The sequence below is a fragment of the Cervus elaphus genome, chromosome 21 (assembly GCF_910594005.1).
Source record: "Cervus elaphus chromosome 21, mCerEla1.1, whole genome shotgun sequence".
Taxonomy (NCBI): domain Eukaryota; kingdom Metazoa; phylum Chordata; class Mammalia; order Artiodactyla; family Cervidae; genus Cervus; species Cervus elaphus.
Window position 1 is genome coordinate 71,137,976 of NC_057835.1, and position 27,940 is coordinate 71,165,915.

The 27,940-nt window shown below is 46.0% G+C and overlaps 1 protein-coding gene across 3 annotated transcripts; it reads left to right on the forward strand.

Annotated features, from left to right (window-relative positions):
* The first annotated feature begins 1,007 nt into the window (after window positions 1-1,007).
* On the forward strand, window positions 1,008-14,451 carry GEM (GTP binding protein overexpressed in skeletal muscle). Of its 3 annotated transcripts, none has more exons than XM_043880091.1 (5): window positions 1,008-1,160; window positions 2,589-2,928; window positions 10,244-10,320; window positions 11,109-11,313; window positions 12,791-14,451. In XM_043880091.1, exons 2-5 carry the CDS (start codon window positions 2,598-2,600, stop codon window positions 13,066-13,068), a joined length of 891 nt encoding a protein of 296 aa, XP_043736026.1. In that variant the 5' UTR covers window positions 1,008-1,160; window positions 2,589-2,597; the 3' UTR covers window positions 13,069-14,451. The 3 variants fall into 3 exon arrangements, with proteins under 3 accessions (XP_043736026.1, XP_043736027.1, XP_043736025.1); XM_043880092.1 differs by lacking the exon at window positions 1,008-1,160 and adding an exon at window positions 1,294-1,535; XM_043880090.1 differs by lacking the exon at window positions 1,008-1,160 and adding an exon at window positions 2,142-2,335.
* The last annotated feature ends 13,489 nt before the right edge of the window (window positions 14,452-27,940 follow it).

A 27,940-nucleotide genomic window follows, 5' to 3' on the forward strand; every position in this document is an offset into this window, starting at 1 on the left:
TTGAGATACTGCAGAGGTCTAACAGTACCTACTAAACATAGGGACTCAGAGGTACCCAGTAAATGGTAGTAGAAGTGGCTATTATTTCTATTATCCTGTGCCCATTATTCATAGGCATCATTCTGGGGACTGGAACGCAGGCTAAAGCTTCTCCCGCGGCCAGAGGTCCTGACTCCAGGCCAGAGGCCCTGGCTCCACGGCCAGGACCGGCCATGCCACGGAGCCTGGTACAGAAGATGCTGCCAATCGGGATGCTGATTAAATTCCCTGATCCAGGAGCCTCAGCGTCCTGGTCCAGGGCAGGAGGGCTAGCCACATTGAGCACAATCTGCTTGGATCCCTACTTAAGCTATTTTTTCAAGACCTTTTCTAGGTCTTGTCCGCTTGCCCCACCTTCCTCTGGCCCCTTCTCCCTGGGTCCCCGGTCAGAGAAGGGAGAAGAGAGAAGCAGTGTGGGTCTCCTCTCCTTCCCTCTTTCCCAGGGATGGCGACGGGAGCGGGCAGAGGCCGTTTTCCTTGCAGAAGATGCGGCTAACATAAGCCCCGAACACTTCAGTGGGGCTGTAGCCCCAGCCTAAATCTCCACGGGAGCCTGGCCGATCCCTGTTTTTTGGTTTTTTTTTTTTGGCGAAACTGGGTTTCCCTTGCAGAAGATGCGGCTGACACAAGCCCTGAACACTTCAATGTGGCTGTAGCCCCCTGTGTGGTTTTTTGTTTTTTGTCTTTTGGCGAAACTGGGTTTCCAATCCCAACCTGCCTCTTCTTCCATCCTTCATCCGGACAGCTCGAAAACTGTTTTGCTGGGAAGTGCGATTAAGGGGCACTTCATGTATTATCTCCCCCCTTCCAGCGTCCGCCTGGTCAAAAGAACAAAACAGAATAAAGGAGCCCGGAATTCAACTGTCGTTATTTTTTTTTAAAAGAGGAGAGAGGCGGGGGTCACATGACGGCGAGTCACCGATTTGGCGAAGGGGCTGCCCCTCGGGGCTTGCTGCAGAGCCGCCCGCCCCCCAAACCCCGGGCGGGGGAGCTGACGTCACGGCAGAGCCCGGGCCGCGCGCGTATAAACCGCGGGGCGCGGGCGCGGGCGCACCCGGCGCAGTCACCCCGCGATCGGCCGCACGCATCGCGGCGCGCGCCCGCCCTCGGCCGCCCCCCGGGTAAGGCGCGCCGCCCGCGGCGGGGAACGGGGGCCTCCGGAGAAGCGCGGGGGGCAGGACTGGGGAAGGGGTGGGCGTCCCCAGCCCGCGGAGAACTTTCCAAGTGGGGAAAAGAACCTTCGGGACCTGCTGTCCGGCGCGGTGGTCTTTCGATCGGGGGTCGGGGCGAGTGTTGCAGAGTTTAAGGATGCCGTGAGGCAGTGGCAGGTTGCTTTAGCGCAGTTCAGTTTGAGGGTCATCGCCTCCTCCAGACTGTGGTCGGAGGACAGCCGTCAGGGAGACTTCAGGCTCTGGTTATTTGAAGAGTCGGCCGACCGGAGGCGCTGCTTGTAAGATTAAAGACAAACCAACCGACCGGTCATCAGGGTCATCGCGGTGAGGGTCGCGGCTAGGGTCATCGACGTGTTGGGGTTTTGGGGAGTGGGTGCGGGAAGGGGAGGGTCTCGTGCTCACAAGTGTATCTTGCTGATGAAAATGAGATTGCTTCTGCTTTATGTCTGAGAGCCCGGGAGTCCAGACCTCTGGGCAAGGGGAGGGAGTCTTGAGAAAGGCCAAGTTGTAGCCAAGTTGTTGAATGTCTTTCTGGAGGGAGTCTTGGACCTGATTGGCTTCAGGAAGGTGGAAATCCAAGTTGAAGGAAGGGAACTCTTGGAGTGGACAGAGTTTAATAAGAGTGAAGCGCTGTCTCTGCAAGTTTGACAGCTCTGAACGTGAGCAGGTCATCTCTCTGCCAGAAGGACAAGGCAGGGGGCTGGGATGGGTTAAATGTGCTATCTGTGGGCAGGCGGGCAGAAGTGAGGCATACACCTCAAGCAGAAATTATTCTCCCCCTCAAGAGCATATTCAGGCAGCTGGGGAGCATCAGGGCAACTTTACTAAACATGGAAGTTCCAATCAGCCCTGGTCCAGTCCAGCCGGGGGGGAATGATGTCATTGTCACGTGTTCCCCACTGAGGCATAAAAGCCTGCTGGGGGCTGGTGCTACTTAAGTGCCATGTTTAGACAAGAGCAGCTAACCTGGCCAGCTGGTCCCCAGCTGCATTAACTTGTTGCTTTTCAAGCCTTCTCTGGAGGCTGTTGGTGCCTTGTGACTGCCTCTGTGCCCGCTCTGAGTGGGGAATCCCCAGGCTTCCTTGAGGATGGAGGAAGCCCCAGGGCCCTGGACGTTATTAACGGTAGCTTTTCCTCTGCAAATGACAGCCTGCCCGAGGAGCTGCTGTGTGTGTGTGTGTGTGTGTGTGTGTGTGTGGTGTGTGTGTGTGTGTGTGTTCAGCTGAAAGCCTGTTGGGTTTGGGGACTGCTTCCCCGGTGTTCCTTGTGTGAGGGTTACGTGGTGACCTCACGTACTAAAATATCACCGATGACTGCGTTCAGGCTCTCTGAACTCTTGCTTCCTGACACTACCATCTTGGCTGCTTTGCCTTCCAGGACCTGACGATGACTCTGAACCATGTCACCATGCGCCAGGGCACGGCGGGCGTGCAGCCGCAGCAGCAGCGCTGGAGCATCCCCGCCGACGGCAGGCATCTCATGGTCCAGAAGGAGCCCCAGCAGTACGGCCAGCGCAGCCGCCCCCCTGCCGCCCCCGAGGACCCCTGCCGCCGGAGCTGGTCCTCCGACTCCACGGACTCAGTCATCTCCTCCGAGTCCGGGAACACCTACTACCGGGTGGTTCTCATCGGGGAGCAGGGGGTGGGCAAGTCCACTCTGGCCAACATCTTTGCGGGTGTCCATGACAGCATGGACAGCGACTGCGAAGTGCTTGGAGGTAGGTGGCCCGGCCCCGGCAGGCTTTACGCGGTCGGCAGTGGTCCTGGAGGAAGAGTGAGTGGGTGGGTCATTCGTCTGCAGAGTTGGGAACTGTGATTATGCGTTCTTGGCTCTGCCTGGGGAGCCGAGTCCCCACGGAAGCGCTGGCATAGGCCTCTGGGACAAGAAAGTGAAAATGCTTGTAGATAGAAGCTGGGCCAGAGAGGCAATTTCTTAGATTCCAGCTCTAAGCTGGGGAGACGGTTTCCAGAGGGTGGAGCCGGAGGATCAGGATCCCACCTCTGGCTTTTACCAGTTCTGACCTGGACCTTTCAAGCATTCATTGTAGACATAGCCTTTTTCCATGGTGATACTTAAAACCAAGCCAATTAGAAAACTGTTAGGATGAATTCATTAGTTTGTTTATAGTAGTATCAGAGGCTTTTGAGGGTATAAAATTGTTTAAAATCTCTACTTTAAATAGCACAATATTTTAAAAAGATATTGAAGTGTAACAATGATGATACTTAACATTTGTAAGTATACTTATGGTTTTTCAATTTTCCATGGATAATCTCATTTAAGGTATTTATTATTTAGGCCTTGGTTTCCAAAACTGATCTGAGATGATACAGTCTCAAAAAGTCACATATTCCTCAAGTAAAGCATAGCACTGTATTCTGGGAAGTAAGATGAGGCTCCTGTAGTCGATGGTTTCCATTCAGTGTCTTTCAGCCACAGGGTCTTAGACAATGCCAGGGTCCCTGTATGTCTCTGTTTGCAGTTGCGGAGATGAAGGAAGCGTGCTTGTCCCAGTGGCGTGGTCTGCCTGAATGCTCAGTTGCAACTCACCGCTGAATCACAGATTTCAGGAGTAGGAAGATGCCTTAGTGATGACATGGTTCTGCCCTCTGCTTGATGCACAGAAATCCTACTCCTTCCTGACTGCTGTCAGCCCATTTCTACTAAACATCTATTCTTCCTTTGTCTGGGAGTTCACTGCTTCACGAGGCAGCTCCGGAACCAGCTTTAAATGATGACTCATTGATAGAACATTGATTTTTCTCCTCACTCCTGACGTCTCAGGGATGATAGCTAAACCCTAGTTCAAGGGAGAAAGAGGCTCAGTATCTCTTTTTTTTGGTAAAACCCATGGGTGAGTGTCCCTATAGGAGAAAGGGAGGAGGATATCATGTAGAACCTGCATTTGCAGTGGGACAGGCACTTTATTCGGTACCTTATATTTGTGACTTTATTTTGGTCCTCATATCATGTCTGTGCACTGAGTCTTAGGGACTTACCTGGAATCACCCTCTGGAGCATCTTGGATTAGAACCCGGGATTTTAGAATGTTAGTTTGGTGGTGTTCACCTTCCGCCATTGATAGGGAACCTGCTATGTGCCAGGCACATAGTGCTAAGTACTTCCCACAGGTATTTTAATAGTACTTATAAAAATTAAGCCCATTTTGTTCTAAAGTCCCTATTTTACAGGTGAAGAAATGGAAGCTTGTGAAGTCAAGTGACTTTCCCAGGGTGAAAAAGTTAGTCCATGGTTTGCCTAGGATTCAAAACTAGTTGTGATTGAACCTAAATTCCTGTGTTCTTTCAGTGTACTTGGCTGCCCCTGGATTTAGCATCTGAATGCTGTTACATACTATAGCACTTTGGGCAGGGTACCTCCCACATGCCTGGTTCCATGCCACGCTCTGGGGTACTCAGTGATGGATGAGGTATACCATAATACCCTCTTAGGAAGGATCTGAGGGCCAGGAGCTATAATTTAGAGCAGCATAAAAATTAATAAAGAAGTCACAGTAAAGTACTTTGGGGATTGATATGAAAAAGAGACCAACTAAGAATTTTTGTTCATTTCTTTGAGAGGGAGGAATTGAAATAATTAGTGGATAGCAGACTTTCAAAAATGTTTGTCCATTAGAGCACAGTGGTACCTATCCAGAGGGTGGTATTCCTGTGGGCATAGGGTATGAAGAAGACTGACCCATCCCTGAACTGTGGGAAGGCAGACTTCTGTATTCTGGAGGCTTCTTTGTTCAATGGGGAGAGGGGACTGTTGGTAGGGAGAATCCTTTCCTGATCTCCTCAGACAGAGAATCTTTGACAACAGGAAGCTCCTTGGGTGACTCATCCCACCTAACCTGACCTATCTGAGTGACTCATACTGTCTAGGATTATAGCTCTTACCTGTGGGAGGCTGTTGGAATTGGTAGTTGGCTTTATGTTCCCTGAGGAGAGGGTTTTCCATGGCAGTTCACTGCATTGTTCTTTTTTCAGCATTATCCATAAGATAGACACTACACAATACTCTCATCATTATTTCTCCAAATAAAGATGAATGTTGTTAAGATTATATTGCACATATGACTCTCTGTGCACATTTAATGCCATTCATTCATTCATCCATCTGTCCATTCATCCGTTACTGAACGTAAACCATGAAGCTTGATGCGACTCAGTGAGGACATACGAAGAGTCATGGGGTTTCTTCCTTAAAGATGCTGACAGTATATGCAGTAGAGAGCAGATATACACTCACTTATAAATCAAGATAGGATGTGATTAGTTTCTTCAAAGAGGTACAAGGGCAGTATTGGGGGAATTCAGAGGAGAAAATAAATGTTACTTCTGGCTGTGAAAAATCAGAAAAAGGTTCATGTAAGTGTTGGTCTCTGAGCTGGACCCTAAGGACCACTAGGATTTAGACGCCCTGAAGGAGGTGGAAAGACATTGCACGCGTGCACAGGAGATACAGCAGAGACCACTGGACTCGAAACCTCGTGTGTGGGTTTGGACCCCAGTTTTGAAACTGGGTTTCCCTCATAGCTCAGTTGGTAAAGAATCTGCCTGCAACACAGGAGACGCTGATTTGATTCCTGGGTCAGGAAGATCCACTGAAAAAGGGATAGGCTACCCACTGCAGTATTCTGGCCTGGAGAATTCCATGGACTATGCAGTCCATGGGGTCGCAAAAAGTTGAACACGACTGAGCCACTTTCACTTTCTTTTCACTTTGATACTGGGTGCTCTTGGACAAGATACTTACCCTCCTCGTGCTTCCTCATTAGTAAAATAGGGAGAGTACCTATGTCAAAGGTTATTAAGAGGATAAGGGGAGATAGCACAGTGCTGGGCACAGAGTGAGCACCAAGTGAGCATTAGCTGGAGCTGATGCTGTGTCTGCTGTTTCCTTCCCGTGGCCTTGTCTTCCGTGCTGACTCTCCCACTGCTTGAAGTCCCTCATCCACCCTGGTCCCTCTTACCTGGGGCCCTGTGAGGCGGGCGGAGGAGACGGGAGCCGCTGGAGGAGAGGCCGCTGCTCCTCAGCAGGCGCTCCTTTCCAAGTGGGACCCTCTGGACTCTGAAAGCTGAAAGCAGTTGAGAGTTCTGGGGGGAGAGGGATGCTGGAGCCTCAGAACTTTCCAGGGGCTGCCAGGACCGGTTCCCGCAGGTGAGAGAACTCCTGTTCAGGCTCACACACAGCGCTGGAGCCAGTCTTGAGGAGGGTGATCCTCCGAGCAAAGAGGGGAGGGGGTCAAATGCAGTACAGACAAATCAAGAGGCAGCAGTTCAGGGACAATGGCGACCGACCACAGTCACTCAGTGTTAGAAACTCTCCCCCACCCCTCAGGAGGGTCTCTCCTGCTCTACAGGGGGCGAGCCCCCCCCCCCAGCTTTCATGGGGCAGCACCAGAAAAAGGAGGCCTTCTCCACACCAGGGTTCTGAGAAGCCTTCCAAGCAAGAGGCCTCAACCCTTTCTCCACACACCTTAATCCAGTGCAGATTTCAAAGGACTCTTCTAGAATTTCATATTCTTTTATGTCAGCTCTTCTCACCTGATTAGCACTTAAAAAGGCTGAAAGGTAAGTGCCTAAGAGAGGAAGAGAAATGCAAGCTTTGGTTTCAAGCAGGTCCTCTCCTGGTAGCAGAAGGCTATCAAGCGGGACGCTCTGTGTGTTTGAGGAATCCTTGGGGCACGTAGCCAGAGGTGATACATAACCCAGGTGCAGGGCACATGCACACAGCAGGGCTGAAATGTATTGCTTTAGGCTCTTGGGTTTCCAACACAGTGACTTTCAGGCAGAGGTAAGTCAAAACGATCCTGTCAGGAACCTTCTGGAACAGCAAAGCAGTTTGGCCTTAATTTGCAACTGGGCTCTTCAGTCCACTTTTTCCTCTTTACTTCTTCTGATAATTCTTAAACCAAGAGAAAGTTTGAGTTTGTTTTTTCCCGTAGCTACTGGAGTGCAGTATGTTTCTGTCCGAACTACTAGAGATTCAAGCAGATCCCTTGTGCCTACTTTTGGGTAGTGAGTGATGAGCAGAGAAAGTGTTTTTTTTTTTTTTTCCTTTTTTCTTTTGAGTTTTCTGAGTGCAAGGAAAGCTTTCAGAGAAAAGGTAAGCACTCCAAGGTGGTCATGGGCAGTCAGGCATTCCCCTACCACTACCCTCTGTACCATCTGTGTGGCCCAAACTGATGATTTGCACTTGGTTGTATAAATTTGCCTGTTGAAGTCATGAGACCCTACTCTCCACTAAGCCAAGTTATGCTATTCCCTGCGATCCATTCCTGATGCATACTGAGGGTGGCAAACACGGTGGGAATAATAGACTTAAAAATCCCCGGTGGGAAACAGTTACCGTCGTTTAGAAGAGTGACTCCAAAAAGTTAGGGACACTGACAGAAAGACCAAGTCATTCCTGGTTAGTTTTTATTCTCCTTTGTCCGTGTTTCCTTCCTTTCCCTCTCCTGATTCTAATCCCTGGATGAAGAAACATTAGACCAGGAGCACGGCTTTTCTGTTTTAAATTGGAGCGCAGTTGCTGGACAGTGTTGTTAGTTTCTGTTGTAGAACAGTGTGAATCAGCTATAAGCACTCCTGTATCTCCTTCTTCTTGAGCCTCTGCCCCCCGCATCCGCCCCTGTAGACCATCACAGAGCGCTGGGCTGGGCCCCCTGTGCTATATGCAGCGGCTTCCCACTAGCTATTTTACACACACCAGTGCTCAATTTGTCCCACGTTCTTCTTCCCCCACTGCATCCACAAGTCTGTTGTCTACAGCTCTGTCTCTAGTCCTGCCCTGCAAATAGGTTCATGGGTACCATGTTTCTAGATTCCGTATGTATGTATTGATGTACAGTGTTTGTTTTTCTCTCTCTGACTTACTTTATTCTGTGTGACAGACTGTAGGTTCATCCACATCACTACAAATGACCCGATTTCATTCCTTTCTATGGCTGAGTCATATTCCATTGTCTATATGTACCACATCTTTGTGCATTCTTCTGTTGATGGACATCTAAGCTGCTTTCGTGTCCTGGCTGTTGTAAATAGTACTTTTACAATTTGCACATGAACACTGGGATGATGTGTCTTTTTCAATTATGTAAACCAGGAGCACTGCCTCTTCTGAGTCCCTCACTGTCATAAAGCAGGAGATGTCCTGGTTCCTACAATGCAGGGCTCTTCGGCTAGGATTACTGGTGATAGGAAACAGCAAGTATGCAGGGACCAGCTTCCACAACCTGAAGAATGATGATAACAGCCAACATTTACTGTGTTTCTACTTTCTGCCCAGGCTTGATAAATGTAATTGTCAGATAGCCCTGGGGATATGGATACTGTAATCAATTCCATTTCACAGATGAAGAGACTGAGGCTCAGAGAAATTAAGAAAGCAGTACAGAGCCAAATAGTTAATAAGGGCCGGCACCCAAATTTGGGTTCAGGTTTGCTTGTGCTTGCATCTGCAATGCTATATTTATCATCCATTCATTCATTTGATAAGGACCCAGGAAGTGTCCTGGGTGCTGGGGGAGAGGGCAGTGAAGAGCACAGAGGTAAATCTCTGCCTTAACATTCTGTAAGGTGAGAAGGACCGAAAATAATAAAATGAGTACATTAAATGCATTCATGTTAGCTGGCAGTCCGCAGAGTGAAGAAAAATAAAACAGGGAAGGGAGTAAGGAATATTGGGAGGAGAAGGATGATGGAATTTTAAGAAGATGGTCAGGAAACACATCCCTCAGAAGGAGTAAAGGAATAAGCCTTAGAATATTGGAGAGAAGTGTTGTTGTTCAGTCGCCCAGCCGTGTCCAACTCTTTGTGACCCCATGGGCTGTAGCCAGACCTCCCTGTCCCTCCCCGTTTCCCAAAGTTTGCCCAAGTTCCTGTCCGTTGCATCGGTGATGCCATCTTACCCTTTGATGCCCTCTTCTCCTTCTGATAGAACTCTGTGTCTGTGTGTGTGTGTGTGTGTGTGTGTTAGTCACTCAGTTGTGTCTGACTCTTCGTGACCCCATGGGCTGTAGCCCACCAGGCTCCTTTCTCCATGGGATTCATCAGGCAAGAATACTGGAGTGGGTTGCCATTTCCTTCTCTGATAGAACTAGTTCCTAGCAAAAAGAACAGCCAACGAAAAATGACCAAAAAAAATGATGACAAATCATTATGAAGATCATAATTTTCTAATGATAAAATTCAAAACAGGAAACCGCATTGAGCAAATAGAGGGGGTACGGGCTCAGTTGTGTGGAATTGATGGGAATTTCTCTTGCAAAAATCCCACTGAACTCAGTTAATCCCCTCCCCCCTACACACACACTGATTTTTCTGGCCCGGAGCTGCTCTGCCCTTTGGACTGCACTCACCCTTCACCTACACTCAATCTGGGCTCAAGTGCCAGGAGGGAAGTTTCCATCACTAAGTGGAGCTGGAGGCTGCGCCTCTGTTCTACTTAAGATGGAAAAGCAAGCCCGTTTATTCCAGGGACCTGTATTTTTTAAATGCAGAAAATGTCATCAAAACAAGGGTAGTCTCAAGATTTTTTCCTTGCGTATCTCAAAAGAGCTCTGTGAGCTGAAAGCTCCTGAAATTGCCAGTGAATATTCAGTCATCACCCCTGTGAGGGTTGTGAGCTAGGTTTGCAGTTCCCCTGGGCAGTCAGTGTTAATCAGGCAGCATCCGTGGAATCGGAGTCAAAAGTACTGAAGTGAGTTTATTCTCCTAAAGGGTTTTCCTGCATAAAACGTATAGGAATGATGAAAATGAGTGGTTGCCTTTCAAGTGTTTGCTGACACATATTCGGAAGATGCAGGAGATCTGTTTAGTAAATACTGGAGGCATATGTGTGGAATGTTGGTAAAGGTGATTAAAAAAGAGTTTGTGAATATTTACACAGTTTACTCTGTATACTTGCATAATTAATTGCATGTTTAGTAAGTTTATTTTCTGGCGTAACTTGCTGCATCACCCTCTTAGAGAAAAGTGTTGCCTATTTGTCTGACTCCAACATCACTGTTCTTTCTTTTCCAGAAGATACCTATGAGCGAACACTGATGGTTGATGGGGAAATTGCAACAATTATCCTCCTGGACATGTGGGAAAATAAGGTATGCAGGGCCTGTGACTCTCTGTAAACTCTGGGGCCTGCCTTCCAACAGGCTGTTTGGTGAAAGGGTGACATTGTCCTTCTTGATGTTCCAGATAAGGTGGACTCATTTTCTTGATTAAAAAGCATTTACTTCAGAAGACTGAAACTGTTGTAAGGAACAAGTTGTTCATAAATGAGCTTTGAATAACAAGCAAGTGGCAGTGATCTGCCCTTAGGTCTATTCAGAAATACAAAGTGTATTTGTTTTAGGGAAAGTCCCAGTAAATATGGGTGATAATTTTAAACTACATAAAACCATATTATATGAAGTTGACATTCTCAATAGTTTTCACATTTTGCTTTCTTTTTGTGAAAGGTTTGGGGTTTCTGAGCTTGTATGCTAGACCTTCTGTTTATTGAGAACCCTCCTATGCTAATGAAAGGATTCTTAATTTCATCACTTAGGAGAGGCAAAAAGAATTTTATGGAAGCCAGGAAAGGCTCCTTTTCGGTAGTTGAAATACAACTGGAAATATTGTTTGGCAGACCCGTCGTATAATTTATCAACTCCCCAAGCTGTAGGAGGAATCGGAAAGTCAAAGTTTTTGGCATCCATCCTGTCTGAGCTAGCAGTCTTTACAGTCACAGACATCATGGAGGACTGATGCCTTTGGGGGGAGTCGGAATGAATTTCCTTCCTTTCCTGTATCAGCAGAGGGACTCTGGGATACACACATTCTCTCTTTTAAATGGACACCTCATTTACCAGGCAGATCTGAGCTCATGGAAGATCTTCTCCTTTATCAGGGGGAGAGTGAGTGGCTGCAGGACCACTGCATGCAGGTGGGGGATGCCTACCTGATCGTCTACTCCATCACGGACCGAGCCAGCTTCGAGAAGGCGTCTGAGCTGCGGATTCAGCTCCGCAGGGCCCGGCAGACCGAGGACATCCCGATAATCCTGGTTGGCAACAAAAGTGACCTGGTGCGGTGCCGGGAAGTGTCTGTATCAGGTAAGAGGAGTGGTGCCAATACTGCAGAAATGTCTCTGAGTCCCTTGCATTTTCCTTCCGACGGTTGCTCTTTCCTGAAGCTGAAACTGGGGACTTATTAAAATGCCATGTTTTCATGCATCCTCTCTAAGAGGTCCATGTTCGCAGCAGATCATCTGTTCTACCTGCGGGATTCCAGTCTCTCCATCCCCAAGGCTTTCTCTGGGATTCCTTTAGGGAAGAGGTCCGACTCAGGGGAAACTGGCCGTCCCCAGCCTTTTTGCCTCATCCCTTCTATTCTCCAGGGAGATCTCAAGCTTTCTGGGAAGTGAAAGTAACTTTAGACAGGAAGGATGGGCACTTTGATTAAGGGGCTTTGTGACAAAGAGTCTCACTGAGATTGAGAATTCTACTCTGGCTGCCTCTGGTTCCTGTTGACCCTATAAACACCCTCCCAGCCCTCTTTGTTTCCTGAATTCCAGTCAAGGCATCAGTCTGCTGGTGTCACATACCCTTTCTCATAATTCAGGGATACTTCCTATTTGTTGAGCTGGCACCCAAGTGCCTTTGGGGCCCTTAAAATTTTATTGGCCTAATACAGATTTGTACAATGGTCAGAAAAATAAAATGTTGCATTGCCAGCCTCCACCCAGGAGTAAAGAACCCTGTGAAAGACTGAATAGACCCAACCAGCTTGGGACTGTTTTACTCTTGGGAAATGGCTGTCTATAGTAGTCATTTTCCCTCAAACCAAAACATGGACACCTGGTCATTGAACACAGTAGAACATTCAAAATTGAGCCTGTTACAGAAAAACTTGTTTGTAGAGTTGCTGTAATTGTACTGTACATGTGTGAAATCTTCAAAATTTTTTCAAAATATCTCACCAAAACGTAAAAAAATTTTTTTTAAAAGAGGAAATCAACTAGTAGGATTCTTAATTTTCAATTCAGGTAACTGAGTCAGGAGAAAGAGTAAAGAGCATGAACTTGAGTGTGAAGCAGACCTGGATTCACAGCTGCTACTTACAGGCCGTGTGAACGCCCTCAAGTTTGTAAACGATTGCCTTCTCTCCCTTCCAGTCTCATCAGCTATGTGAAAGAGATAGTGTATTTTTAAAGATTGTTGTGAACATTAAAAAAATATTTGTCAAGTATTTAACCCATTTCCTGAGGGGAGTCAATTAAGATGATGGCTGGGACTATTATAATTAATACTATGACACTGGTGAAATTGGACCTTCACACTGTGAATTTGGTGGGCTCAATCTGAAGCCCGTCTTTGCTGCCTCCAGGAATCTTCCTGTGAGGCTCTTTGCTCCTGTTTAAGGGAGGCCGCGTGTCCCCGTGGCCGCCGGTATCCATTATGTGGATCACTGACTTCCAGCTCCCAGGGGGGACCATTTAAAGTTAGGCCGCATCCACCTTGGCTGTGTGCATGGAGGGTCAAATCTGCAGCTCCCCTGACTCTCCTCTCCCCCTCTTGCTTTCCCCACCAGAAGGGAGAGCGTGTGCCGTGGTGTTCGACTGCAAGTTCATCGAGACCTCCGCGGCCGTCCAGCACAACGTCAAGGAGCTGTTTGAGGGCATCGTGCGGCAGGTCCGCCTCCGGCGGGACAGCAAGGAGAAGAATGAGCGGCGGCTAGCCTACCAGAAGCGGCGGGAGAGCATCCCCAGGAAAGCCAGGCGCTTCTGGGGCAAGATTGTGGCCAAAAACAACAAGAACATGGCCTTCAAGCTCAAGTCCAAATCCTGCCACGACCTCTCGGTGCTCTAGGCACCCAGAGTCACCAGCCTTCCCCCGAAGGACATCACCGAAGCCTGCTGGGACCCATAATCTATATTAGATTGGATTCTTAAGTGCCGTTAGATGTGGCTTCCCCTATTGTAGCTGGGAACTAATGTGCTAGCCTGCTGGGCAACCTTACACATGGGAAATGAAAGAGCTTCCTGAGGAGTCAGTATTTATTTACAGGAAAACCCTGACCTTTGCTGTTTGAACACCCAAGACTCATTAGAGGACGTGGTCGGGGTTCACATGTGTTTCTTCTCCCCTTTGGCCGATAGAGAATCGAAGCCTACCGAAGGATGCCTGGACAAGAACTTTTCCTTGTTAAAATTTTGCCTGGTGTTCTGATATGTGAATCTGAGGCCAATCAATCGGTCATAGGCAAATATAGGAAAGCTGTCAAAGGAGTGTTGCCAAAGGAAGGTGAACTTCTGTCTTTGTAGCTTATATTTGTAGAGCTAGGACTGCATAACTGGGTTCATCATGGTCATCCCTGTCATTGTTCCGTGACGCTGTGAGAGGTGATGGGACTTGCTGGAAACTAAAGCTTAGCAAACCATTTTTGTTCAATGTCCATAATTGGTGATCCAGAAATCTGTAGAATTGGGAATTGATACATGTACCACTAATGGGTTCAAAAATTATGTATTTACTATTGTGTCTTATATTTTTTTATTTAGGGGAAAATTATATTAATCAGATTCTATTTAGCCAAACCACATTTTCTGTTGCATTGTTTTTAAAATCATGGGGGGGGGCCATCATAAAAATATTTTTAACATCTAAACTACTGAGAACCTAGAGTGTAAAATGCCATATTTTTTAATATAATCAAAGCTCTGAATTTTTGTAAAACACAAAATATAAATACTTCCAGCATTTTGGGTTGACCCTTGTATGCCACAGCTCTGCTCTATTTATTATTATTTTGCAAAATAACAACCATTGTAACATTTGATAAAGCGTATTTATGAACCTATTTCTTATTAAGAAAAACACCCATTTTATTACCATTTTCTATATTTTTCAGAATATTCAAGTTTTTACCTATATGTCTTATAATAAAATAAATAAAATCTTTGGAAAAAAAAAGGCATTCTTAAATATTTTTCCTCTCCAGGCAAGATGATTGTGATCATCTTGATATAGCTTCCAGAGCAAGCAAATTATAAAGAAACCTACCTATCATTTTATTTATTCTTTTCATTGGCAGTAGCCCAGTCATTATCTGTTTTTATTAAAGAGTATTCCTGACATCTCTCCTTTGGGACGTGATTCACAATAATACAAAATGATTTTCAGCTGATACAGTTAGGAAGTATTTGGAGTCACATAAATGCTAAGTTACAATAAAAGTGAGATTGATCTTTACTTTGGTCTGGCAAATTCCTAACTCAACAGATGGGCCTCACTTTGCTCCCCAAAGGCTCATGGTCCTAAGCTTGAGTAAGGCATTAGAGGAAATTATAAAGGATTAGGGAGGGAATAAAGGAAGCTGGTGATTTCCAGCCTGAGATCTCGCCAGGCGAGGCTTTAACCAAATTCTCCTCGCTGACGTTGTTACAGCTGGACATTAATACATGGCTGCTTTCCAGTGGTGCTGTGTAGCTAGCCCTTCTGCGGCAGGAGTGGGACTCCCTGCCGTTCCCTGTTCACACCCCAGGCCCCCACGTGCACCCTCTTTCACGCTCAACTTCCTCTCTTTCTGAGTTTGTGGTCAGGCACACTCACAGTGACAATCATGGGACCTTGTATATTGCCCCAAGGGACACAGTTTTACAAGGGATTTCTTTTCTGATCTATTGCCCTTTCTCCTCCCTTTTCCAAGTTGGGAGCAAAGGTTCCCATCTCAGAACATTGCATCTTTGAATTGTGTAAGGAAACAGTACAGGGAAGTGATAAGAGTAGAGATTCAGGTTACACAGGCCTGGGGGAGTCCCGGCTGTGCCATTTAACATGTGTGTCGGGAGCAGAGATGAAAGCTTCTTAACTATCAGTTTCTCATCTGCAAAACGGGGTTGCTAAAAATACCAGGCTTATAAGGTTGTGAGATGGATGTCACTCAGTTGGCCACACTGTAAGGAGCTCGAGAGATGGCAGTTTTCATTAATTTCATTGATTTCAAGATTTCACACATCTTCCATTTTGCATAAGTTAGTTTTTAAAATTAATTATTTTAATTGGAGGCTAATTACTTTACAATATTGTTTTATGTGTCAGTCTCCCCCAAATGGAATGGAAACTCCTTAAAATCAAGAACCACTTCAATCTTTTCCTTTTCACCTCTCTGCTCTCTGTGGTACAGAGCTTTACATACGTTGAAGGTTTTAATAGCATTTCTTCTTGAATAGTTCTCCCAGTGGCTCCATGAAGTTGACAGGCCATTTGACAGCAAACAAGGCCAGGGGATAAGTGATTTTCTCAGTTTGTTCAGCTATGAAGTGTCTGGGTTATGACTGGTGTCCAGCTGTGACGTATTTGCATCTTCTAGAATCTAAAACCGTTTCCTATACACACAGCTCCTTTCCTCTTCATCAGCCAGCCCTTCTCCCCGCCCCCCACACCGCACACAGCACACCTAACATGCCACACCTCCCCTCCACATGCCCTACACGTAACACAAACCACATACATGCACCCTTCCACGTAGCATACACACGTAACATACACATACAGCAAACACAGTACACATATTCCACACTACACACACCACATATGTATCTGACACGCACACCACATGTATTCTTTATACTCTTTTCTCCAATTCAACCTGCCTCCTCACTTATTCCAGATCTTCTTAGATAAACAGCCAACAGCTCCCAAGCGTCTAAGCTTCAGGGCCCGTTGAGGATCGTCGCCCCAGGGCTCCCCCAGCTTGAGCCAGGCACACAGTGCAGGTTGCAGTCCAGTCCGAGAGGTGATTTGGTTCATCAAACAGATCTGGGTTTCAAACTGGCTTCATCACTGTGCTATGTGACCAGTAGGAACTTGCTCATCCTCTTCAGCCTCCGTTTTCCCATCTGTGCTGTAGGGATAACACCTACTTCACGAGGTTGTGATGAGAACAGCGGGAGACGGGCAAGGTTTTCACCCCAAGGTCACTCCCACCGCTGCTGCTCCTACACAGCATCTTGCCTTTACTCACCCTCACCTCCTCCAGACACTGCTGGGCATCCAGGCACCATCAGATGCCAAGGATACAGTGATGGCTAAGACATTGTCCTGGGCCTCCGAGTCCTTGAGAGAGGGAAATACGACTGTCCCGAAAAGTCAAAGAAGGTGGCATTAGGGATAGGAAGAAAATGAAACTGTGGGAGGATTATACATGGAAGGTGCTGGATTTGCTGCCATTAGATAAAGTTTAAAAAATATTGAAATGATTGGATTCGAGGTGGAAAAATAAATTGGGCTATTTAAAAAAATTCCATTTTGGGAAGTAGGAGCATTGGAGAAAAGTTGGATTTTAAGCAACCTGCCTGTTTGCTCAATACATGAACTACTCAATAAATGGAATGAGGTGGATGATTATGAATTCACTTGGCAAAATCCATGGAGTGTCTACTTGTGCAAGGTGCTGTGGAGGATACACAATGGGAGACGGTGGTCTCGCCTTTGAGAAGCTTATGATATAGTTACGGCATATTTGTGGGAGGTGGGAATGGTGTGAATGAGGACAGCTACACAAAAACCTAGAATATGACATAGAAGATAAGAAGGGGCTGCAGACATGTGAAGTAATGCAGTGGGAGCTTGGCTGGTGCGATCATGGAATGCCTCTTGGAGGAAGTGGCATTGAGCTTAATCTTGAAGACTACTCAAGATTTCCACAGGCAGGCTAGTTAAAAGAAAGAAAAAGGGAGAGGTTGGCCTATGTAAAGAAAATAGCACGAGTAAGAGCAGAGAGGCAGGAAAGAGAAAAACCTGTTTAGAAAAAATAAGAGAAGTCCAGTTTGACCAGGAGATTTCTGGAAGGTGGTTAAGTGAAGTGGTTAAATATATGAGTCTTGGAGTCAGAAAAATGTAGTTTCACATTATGACTTGTTAGCTATAGTGGGTTGTATTCACCCCAAATCCACGTCCACCTCAAAATGTGACCTCATTTGGAAAGAATTTTTTTTTTTTAAGTGTACTTAGTTAAGGATCTTGAAACGAAATCATTCTGGATTTACCGTGGGCTCTAAATCCAATGAGTGCTGCCTTCATAAGAGAAAAGAGAGGGAGAGAGATTTGACACTTAGGGAAGGAGGCCACGTGAAGACAAAAGCCGAGATTGGCATGATGGTGTGGCCGGGCGAGGAATGCTGAGGAACATCTGGGACCAGTAGTTGCAGACGGAAGGAAAGATTCACCCTAAAGCCTTTTGCGGGAGAATGGCTCTGCCAACATCATCATTTTAGAGCGTTAGCCTCCAGAACTGCAGTAGAATACACTTGCGTTGTTTTAAGCCAACAAGTTTCTGGTAACTGTCAGCAACCCTAGGAAATGAAATGCACTGGGTTATTTAGGGCAGTAGCCTCTATAAGCCTCCATTTCTTCATCGGAGAAACAAAGGTAATGCCCATCTCAAAGGATTATCATGAGGATTAAATGGAAAACGCTTAATTTATTGTCTGTCCAAGAGGTAGAAAGTGACTAAACAGGAAGGTAAGAGCGGGGTCGTGATAGGATATGTCAATTTCCAGGCTGAGAAGTTTGAACTGGGTTCAGAAGGCAATGCAGGGGCTTGAAGATCGCCAAACAGGGTGTGAGAGGTCAAGCTGCGCTGCTCCAGGACGTGCCCCGGGGGGGCTGACCCCCCCGCACCCCCCGCCCCCCACCCCCACCCCCCGCGGCAGGAACCAGGAAGTACAAGACCACGCCCTCCCTGCGAGGAGACCTGCGAGGAAGCCGCGGGAGCACCTGCCTCGTGTCCTGAACCCTGTGCAGGGGGACGGAAGCCGGCCAGCAGGGGAGCCGCTGATGTGTGCTTTGCATTGAGGAGCGCACGTATTGGGCAGGTTCCCAGCTTTTGTACAGGGTGTGCTCCCAATGCAACGAGGCCTGATACCTACAACAGCCAGACGGCAGTGCAAATAATAGACAAGGAGAAAAGGGCGGCAGGGCTGGGATCGCCGGGTTACCAGACGATCCCGGAGGAAGGGTGTGGATCCCGACTCTGTGACTGCCAGGAAAAGCCATAAAAGAGGCCTGAAACCACCAGTAAGTGTCCAGTTTAACTCCTGAAGCTCTGAGGAAATAAATATCGCACACCTGCTTGTCCTGTCATGTGACTAGGGAAAAGGATGCAAACCAAGGGTTTGAGGTTTTTAGCCAAGGGGTACTTCATGGCAAATAGATGAGGAAACAGTGGAAACAGTGGCTGACTTTATTTTTCTGGGCTCCAAAATCACAGCAGATGGTGACTACAGCCATGAAATTAAAAGACACTCACTCCTTGGAAGGAAAGTTACGACCAACCTAGACAGCATATTAAAAAGCAGAGACATTACTTTGCCAACAAAGGCCCGTCTAGTCAAGGCTATGGCTTTTCCAGTGGTCATGTATGGATGTGAGAGTTGAACTATAAAGAAAGCTGAGCGCCGAAGAATTGATGCTTCTGAATTGTGGTGTTGGAGAAGACTCTTTAGAGTTCCTTGGACTGCAAGGAAATCGAACCAGTCCATCCTAAAGGAGATCAGTCCTGGGTGTTCATTGGAATGACTGATATTGAAGCCGAAACTCCAATACTTTGGCCACCTGATGTGAAGACCTGACTCATTTGAAAAGACCCTGATGCTGGGAAAGATTGAGGGCAGGAGGAGAAGGGGACGACAGAGGATGAGATTGTTGGATGGCATCACCAACTCGATGGACATGGGTTTGGGTGGACTCTGGGAGTTGGTGATGGACAGGGAGGCCTGGCGTGCTGCGGTTCATGGGGTCGCAGAGAGTTGGCCATGACTGAGCGACTGAACTGAACTGAACTAACGTACATGCACTTGATTCTGCATGAGTGTGTGTGTGCACACATGTAGGTGTGCCAGTGCATAATTTGTGTGTGTGTATGTGTGTGTGTGTGTGTGTGTGTGTGTGTTGGGGGGCAGAAGTGGGAAGGAGAGAGCTCACAGTTAGAATCTTGTTGCTGTTCAGTTGCTCAGTCGTGTCTGACTCTTCACGACCCCATGGACTGCAGCACACCAGGCCTCCCTGTCCATCACCAACTCCCGGAGCTTACTCAAACTCATGCCCATCGAATTGGTGATGCCATCCAACCATCTCATCCTCTGTCATCCCCTTTTCCTCCTGCCCTTAAACTTCCAAGGCTTAGGGTCTTTTCCAATGAGTCAGCTCTTTGCATGCATCAGATGGCCAAAGTATTGGAGCTTCAGTCTCAGCATCAGCCCTACCAATGAATATTCAGGGTTGATTTCCTTTAGGATGGACTGGTTTGATCCTGCTGTCCAAGGGACTCTCAGGAGTCTTCTCCAACACCATAATTTGAAAGCATCAATTCTTTGGTGCTCAGCCTTCTTCAAGGTTCAACTGTCACATCTGTACATGACTACTGGAAAATCTGGAGTAGAGTACTGCAATTAAAATAACTTCAAATGTCAACTAGACTCTCATCTTGATCCACTATTCAGTATATTTCAAAAATACAGCTTCTGTCAATGGTTTTATTTACTTCAGTAGTTACGAAGGAAACTGAGTATTCAAGAGGTGTGTGCCCTTTCAGAAACTCAAAATGAGTTGTAATTTAAGTTTACTGAGATTGTGGTCAAATAAGTTGAAACAAGATGAGCCTGCAGCTTCTGTGGGGCTGAGGCTTTTAACCACTTGAGTCAAAGTAGAGAAGTTACCTCTCACTGTCAGACTTGAAGAAACCTGGAAACTCAAGTGGCCTGAGATGTACTAGATTAGCATTACTTGGAGGCCCCACAGATGTCCTTTGACTTGCAGAAAACTGGTTGCCTTGTGGGTGATTTGAAACAATTTTGGAGGGCACTTTCTTGAAGGGTATTTGTAATTTTAGCTACACGCATATACCTTCCACCTATATATGTTTGTATATGTACAGATGCACATATTTACACCAGCCTCACTTGAAGACAAACAGTAATTGTAATACAGATGGCAGATGTTGCAAACTAGATATTTGATGAGCGAACTATAGCCCTCATGTGAATGTCGGCAAAAGGTACCTTATCAGGAGGACTGCAGACACAGAGAGCATGTTGCAAATACCAGAAAACGGGCAGGCGAAGAGCCGTGAGGAGTGCAATCGATAGTCGGTCAGCTTTTATTTGATTAAAAACACAATCAGATACATTTGAAAGCAGTACTTTCTGTTGTTTTGTAAGCATCAGGCTGGACAAGGCAATGAGGTAGGAGTGGAAATCCTATTCAAAAAAATGCAGAGGAAATTGCCTGTGATTCATCTATTTGATGGTAAGATGGAGCTGGTGGCTGGCCATAGTGTGGTTCAATATTTGGAAACAGCAAGTGAGGAGCTTGGCTTATCTGAGGAATGATGGGGCAAAAGTAATTCTGAGCTGAGGTGGAAGAAAAAACAAGTGCAAATAGGGCCTCCAGATGTCTTTCAGATGAGACCTGCCATACCATGAATGTGCCTCCCCCCTCCACCCCTGGTGAAACAGTCCAGCAGCTGGGTGGTCACCCCAAGTGCATCCTCACCCACTGTTGTGCAAGGACATGTTTTAACTTTCCTTTGTGGATTGTCGGAGTCACGGCCAAGACCATTTTGCGCATAAGGAGGGTGGTAGCGAACTATTATGACTTTGCCGACTTAACATTTCTTAATGCAGCGTGGACTGCTGCATGGTCAACAACAGACCAAAAAATGAAGTGAAACACAGAAGTTTACTACTCACAGGTCCAAGAGGAAGTGCAGTGGGCCTTGAAGGGAGGTCCAGGTAAGGTGCCCACAGAGCAACAGGACCCTGGGCACAAGCCTTTATTAAAGTCTGAGGTTGGAGGGCTTTATTAAAGTCTAGGTCAAATAAAATGGATGCATAGGCAGCAATGCCCTGGAATAGAGAAGCTTTAGTTAAATTCTAGACTCTGGATGTTCATGAGCTCTCTTGGTCCCACAGTAGTACATGCGGACCTGTTGACTCCAAAAGGTCACTCAAGTTTAGAGCTTTAGAGGGCCTCAGATGGCAGAGGATGCCTCCGTTTTGCACAGAGAGACACTGAGACCCTGAAGGTGTGATTTGCTCAGTGACCCAGTTGGGCCACAACCCAGGGTTCCACACCTCAGTTCAATGCTCTTTCCACAAGAATCACTGCCCTGCCACCTGAGTTAAAAGGCTGTCTTGGCTTTGCTAATCATAGCTCAGTTGGTAAAGAATCCACCTGTCAGGAAGATCTGCTGGAGAAGGGATAGGCTACCCTCTCCAGTATTCTTGGGCTTCCCTTGTGGCTCAGCTGGTAAAGAATCAGCCTGCAATGTGGGAGACCTGGGTTTGATCCCTGGGTTGAGAAGATTCCCTGGAGAAGGGAAAGGCTACCCGCTCCTGTATTCTGGTCTGGAAAATTCCATGGACTAAGTCCATGGGGTCGCAAAGAGTTGGACACAACTGAGTGACTTCCACTTCACTTCTTCACTTCAGTGCATCTTAAAATCCTCATGCATAAAATAAGAAAAATACTACTGATCTCACAGTGTTTTCTTTTCTTTTCTTTTTTTTTTTTTACAGTGTTTTCTTAATTAAAAACTGTTTAAATCTTTTAAAATGGAGTATGGTTGCTTTGCAATATTCTACCAGTTTCTACTCTACAACGTGAACCAGCTATATGTATACATGTACCCGCTCCCTCTTCAGCCTGCCTCCCTCCACCATCTGACCCCTCTCAAAGCTACGGTGAGGTATCACCTCACATTGTCAGAATGGCCATCATCAAAAAGTCTATAAACAATAAATGCTGGGGAGGAGGTGGAGAAAAGCGAACCTTCCTACATGGTTGCTGGGAATGTAAATTGGTGCAGCCACCATGGAGAACAGTATGGAGGGTCTTAAAAAATGAAACACAGAACTACCGTATGACCCAGCAATCCTACTTCTGGGCATATAACCCTGAAAAAACTACAGTGTTTTTAAGATGACAGAATGAGATAAGTAAAAGTGCTTTGTAATCTCTGAAGAGTCTTCAAACCTCTACAGAGTCATTAAAATGCTATGCACATACGAGGTGGCATGAAGGCTTGTTTGCCCATCAATGGCTTCAACAGTGTCTGAAGGAGAATCACAGGTGGAAGTCAGACCAGCACGTGGAGCAGGTGGGTCTCTCAGTGCCCGCCCTCAGCGGATTCCCCCCTCCACCACCCCAGACGGACACTCACCTACTTCGCTGACGTATTGGACTGGCCTTGATCACTGTCCCTTGGAATGTCTGAAGCCAGTTAAAACGCATTAGCAGTTGGGGAAATGCCAATGCCATCTCTTCTGGCAGTAGCAGGAGAGAACTTGTAATTTGATTTTCTTTATTGTGTCTTTGAGAGTCTCTGTACAGACTGGGCAATGAGAAATGCTATTTTAGGTGTTAAAAATGAGGACATTTGACTCGTAAAAATAATCAGATTGATAGTGACCTTGTCCATTTCCTTGCTTTTAGGTGGAACGGTGTTCCACCCAACAGATAAACGAGACCCTAGGGTGTCACAGGTGCTTCAGGTTATAACTGTGAGTAAATCACTGCAGATGGTGACTGCAGCCATGAAATTAAAAGACACTTGCTCCTTGGAAGAAAAGCTATGACCAAACTAGACAGCATATTAAAAAGCAGAGACATTACTTTACCAACAAAGGCCCGTCTAGTCAAAGCTAGGATTTTTCCAGTAATCATGTATGGATGTGAGAGTTAGACTATAAAGGAAGCTAAGAGCTGAAGAACTGATGCTTCTGAACTGTGGTGTTGGAGAAGACTCTTCAGAGTCCCTTGGACTGTAAGGAGATCCAACCAGTCCATCCTAAAGGAAATCAGTCCTGAATATTCATTGGAAGGGCTGATGTTGAAGCTGAAGCTCCAATACTTTGGCCACCTGATACAAAGAACTAACTCATTGGAAAAGACCCTGATGCTGGGAAAGATTGAAGGTGGGAGAAGAAGGGGATGACAGAGGATGAGATGGTTGGATGGCATTACCAATGCGATGGACATGAGTTTGAGCAAGCTCTAGGAGTTGGTGATGGACAGGGAAGCCTGGCATGCTGCAGTCCATGGGGTTGCAAGGAGTCGGACATGACTGAGCGACTGCACTGAACTGAACTGAGGGTGTCATAGGTGCTTCAGATTATAACTGTGAGTATAGGCAAGAATACAGAAATGGACATATGAGGTTCACCTCCTTTGTGACTGAAAAGGAAGATGCAGGTTGTGCAGCTCCGTGAGAGAGTAGATGAAAACATAAGATGAACCCAAGGTGAGGATCGGTTGCCTGGGTTTGGATGCTAGCTCCCCCTGGGTTATCCCAGCTAGGTAACTTGGACAGGTAACAGTCTTTATCAGGCTCAGTTTCATCATCAGAAGGAAGAAACAAGTAAATTAATTAAGATGATCTATTTCTTAGGTTTTTATAGAGAATAATGGAAAAGTGCAGCCTCCTGGTACATGATGCCTAAAGCTTTTAGCAAGGTTTATTTTCTTTATTCAAATAAAAACCAAGTGCCTGCAGAGACTAGTCCTAGGAAGGAAGTCTGGAAGCAGGGAGGGGCTGTCTAACAGGAGACTCTCCTAGTCTGTTATCCTAAATTGTCATCTTCCCCTTGGCAGTCAATAGTACTCTAGAGGGGAGTCCAGCCTGACTGTCCTTGCAAAGGATGGACCAAACTTCCTGCCACAAAGGAATCACATTCCTTTTTAAGGCTGAATAATATTCCATTTTATGTATCCACAAATGAATTCTATATTTTCTATATTCATTCATCTATCATTAGACACTTGATTGATTGTACCATTTGGTTATTATGAAAAATACTGTCATGAACACGGGTGTATAAATATCTGTAAGAGTCCCTGTTTTCAATTCTTTTGAGAAGAAGTGGAATTGCTGGATGTTTTAGTAATTCTGTCTTACATTTTTTGAGACATCTCTGTGCCCTTTTCCACACTGGCTGTGCCATTTTACATTCCCAACAGCAATGAATGTACAAGGGTTCTGCATTCTCCACATTCTTGCCAACGCTTCCTATATAATATATTTTTTTGATAATAGCCATCCGACTGGGTGTGAAGCAGTATCTCCTTGTGGTTTCAGTTTGTATTTCCCTAATGATTAATGATGTTGAAAGTCTTTTCACGTGCTTATTGGCCATTTGGTGGTGGTTTAGTTGCTCAGTTGTGTCCGACTCTGTGCGACCCCATGGATTGCAGTCCTCTAGGCTTCTCTGTCCATGGGATTTTCCAGCCAAGAATACTGGCATGGGTTGCCATTTTCTTCTCCATTTACATACTATTTTTGGAGGAATGTCTATTCAAGTCCTTTGCTGATTTTTTGATTGGGTTATTGTGAGCTGTAGGAGTTCTTCATATATTCTGAATATTAATCCCTCATTAGATATATGATTTGCAAAGATTTCCTCCCATTTCATGGGTTGTCTTTTTACTTTGCTTATGGTGTCCTTTGATGCACCAATGTTTTAAATTTTGATGAATTCCAATTTGTCTACTTTTTCTTTTGTTGCCTGTGCTTTTGATGTCATATCCAAGAAATTGTTGCCAAACCAGTTTCATTTGCCTGACATGCAGCAAGTCAAATCTAGATGGAGAGGTTTGTAGCAGAGAAAGGGTTTGTTCACAAGGCAGCCAAGCGAGGAGTCAGGAGAACAAGTTTCAAGTCCACCTCCCCAAAGGCGAGAGGGCCTCGGGATATTTATGGAGTAAGGAAGTAAAGTGGTCTGAGGAGTGGGGAAAGATGACTGGAGGCAAGAAAAAGTTGAAATAATTGGTGTTCTGTGCAGGTGTATCTGAGTTACATGCTTCTTCATAATACGCATGTTCAGAAAATGGCAGCATTAGCATGATCTCAGGGTGGAGTTTGGGGCCCTCTAACGTCAAAAGGTCATCCACTGGACACTTGCATAGTCTCAGTTGGATGTTGGTCATCTTGATCGGTTTGATCTGAGCAAAACTAGCCCCATGTTCCTGAAAAATGATTCAGCCATTACTGTGGAAGCCCGTACATCAGAGGTTTTATCTCTGGGGGCAGTTAATCGAGTCATGTGACATTGTCTAGGCTCCATGAAGCTTGAAGGGTATGTAATTCACAAGAATAATTAAGGTAAGCTTGATTGGTGAAGGCAGGTTTTTGTGGCTATTCAGTCCTGCCCAGCTCTTTGCAACCCCATGGCCTGCAGCATGCCAAGCCTCCCTGTCCTCCACCATCTCCTGGAGTTTGCTCAAACTCATGACTTTGAGTCAGTGATGCCATCCAACCATCTCATCCTCTGTCATCCCCTTCTCCTTCTGCCTTCAATCTTCCCCAGCATCAGGGTCTTTTCCAGTGAGTCAGTTCTTCACATCAGGTGGCCAAAGTATTGGAGCTTCAGCTTCAGTATCAGTCCTTCCAAAGAATATTCAATCCTTTCAATGAGTATTCTTGATTTCCTTTAGGACTGACTGGTTTGATCTCCTTGCCATTCAAGGGACTCTCAAGAATCTTTAACATCACAGTTCAAAAGCATCAATTCTTCAGTGCTTAGCCTTCTTCATGGGCCAACTCTCACACCCATATATGACTACAGGAAAAACCATAGCTATGACTATATGGACCTTATAGGATATTATTTATTAAGCAAGTTATGGTTTAAAAGATCTAATCGATTACTGCTTTCAGTTTCAAAATCCTTGCTGAATCCAATGTTATGAAACTTTTCTTCTCTATATTTTCTTCTAAGAGTTTTACAGTTTTAACTCATGTTTGGGTCTTTGATCTATTTTGAGTTAACTTTTCTAGGTGGTGTAAGGTAAAGGTACAACTTTTTTTTTTTTTGCACATGGAAAATAGGTTTCTTGCATCATCTATAGTTCACTGGTTGCAAGCAACAGAAACTGAGAGGCTAACTATTGGAATAATTCTAGATAGTTCACAGAAATTAAAAGAAGTTCTGAATGGTAAAATCTCTGTAAGTAAAGAATATAGCAATGATTTAGGAATCTTAGTCATGGACCGTTTCTAATGATGCTGTGATCAGAGAGATGTAGCTCCAAAAATCGTATGTGTGTGTACTTCACTGGATAGCATATTTGGCTAGGAAGCCTATAAGGGGAAGTGTGTGTGTGTGTGTGTGTGTGTGTGTGTGCGTGCATGCTGAGGATAAGGCAGCATTGTTACTGAATTATCTCAACAGATAAGATCACTTGAAATGTAGGGTTTGAGTGAGTGGGAGAGAGGGAGGAAGGAGGAAGGGATTCCCCACAAGAAAACCAGAATGCAGGAGCAAAAGGAAGTGGGAAGGGATACTGTCTAGGCCAAACAATAGATACTCACTGAAAACTTTCTCAGATATTGATTGATATTGCATTGTGAATCTCCAGTAGACAGCAACAGAGTATGGCATGTTTTCCACACCTATTTGTCCAAAATACTTTTAAGTGCATCTTACAGGATTGATGTTCCATAGAACATGTTTTGGGAAGTGCTTTCGCATGTTAATAAAAAGAACTCTGTACTTGTACGATAGCAAGTTCCACGCCCGAGATCAGGGGCGGCGGCGGAGAGGAGCAACCCCACGTCCAATGAGCAGCGGCTGCACAGGCGCAGGAGGGCCAAGAGGAGCTACTCCACGTTCAAGGTCAGGAGGGGCGGCCGTGAGGCGATACCTCTAGTCCAAGGTAAGGAGCAGTGGCTATGCTTTGCTGGAGCGGCCGTGAAGAGATACCCCACGTCCAAGGTAAGCGAAACCCAAGTAAGACAGTAGGTGTTGCAAGAGGGCATCAGAGGGCAGACACATTGAAACCATAATCACAGAAAACTAGCCAATCTGAACACATGGACCACAGTCTTGTCTAACTCAGTGAAACTAAGCCATGCCGTGTGGGGCCACCCAAGATGGACGGGTCATGGTGGAGAGGTCTGACAGAATGTGGTCCACTGAAGAAGGGAATAGCAAACCACTTCAGTATTCTTGCCTTGAGAACCCCATGAACAGTATGACAAGGCAAAATGATAGGATACTGAAAGAGGAACTCCCCAGGTCGGTAGGTGCCCAATGTGCTAATGGAGATCATTGGAGAAATAACTCCAGAAAGAATGAAGGGATGGAGCCAAAGCAAAAACAATACCCAGCTGTGGATGTGACTGGTGATAGAAGTAAGGTCCAATGCTGTAAAGAGCAGTATTGCATAGGAACCTGGAATGTTAGGTCCATGAATCAAGGCAAATTGGAAGTGGTCAAACAGGAGATGGCAAGAGTGAATGTTGACAGAGTCGGATGGTGAAGAAAGCTGAGTGCCGAAGAACTGATGCTTTTGAACTGTGGTGTTGGAGAAGACTCTTGAGAGTCCCTTGGACTGCAAGAAGATCCAACCAGTCCATCCTAAAGGAGATCAGTCCTGGGTGTTCATTGGAAGGACTGATGTTGAAGCTGAAACTCCAGTACTTTGGCCACCTCATGTGAAGAGTTGACTCATTGGAAAAGACCCTAATGCTGGGAAGGATTGGGAGCAGGAGGAGAAGGGGATGACACAGGATGAGATGGCTGGATGGCATCACCGACTCGATGGTCATGGGTTTGGGTAGACTCCAGGAGTTGGTGATGGACAGGGAGGTCTGGCGTGCTGTGATTCGTGGGGTCACAAAGAGTCGGACATGACTGAGTGACTGAACTGAACTGAAGTTCAATTCTGGTTGTACTCTTTT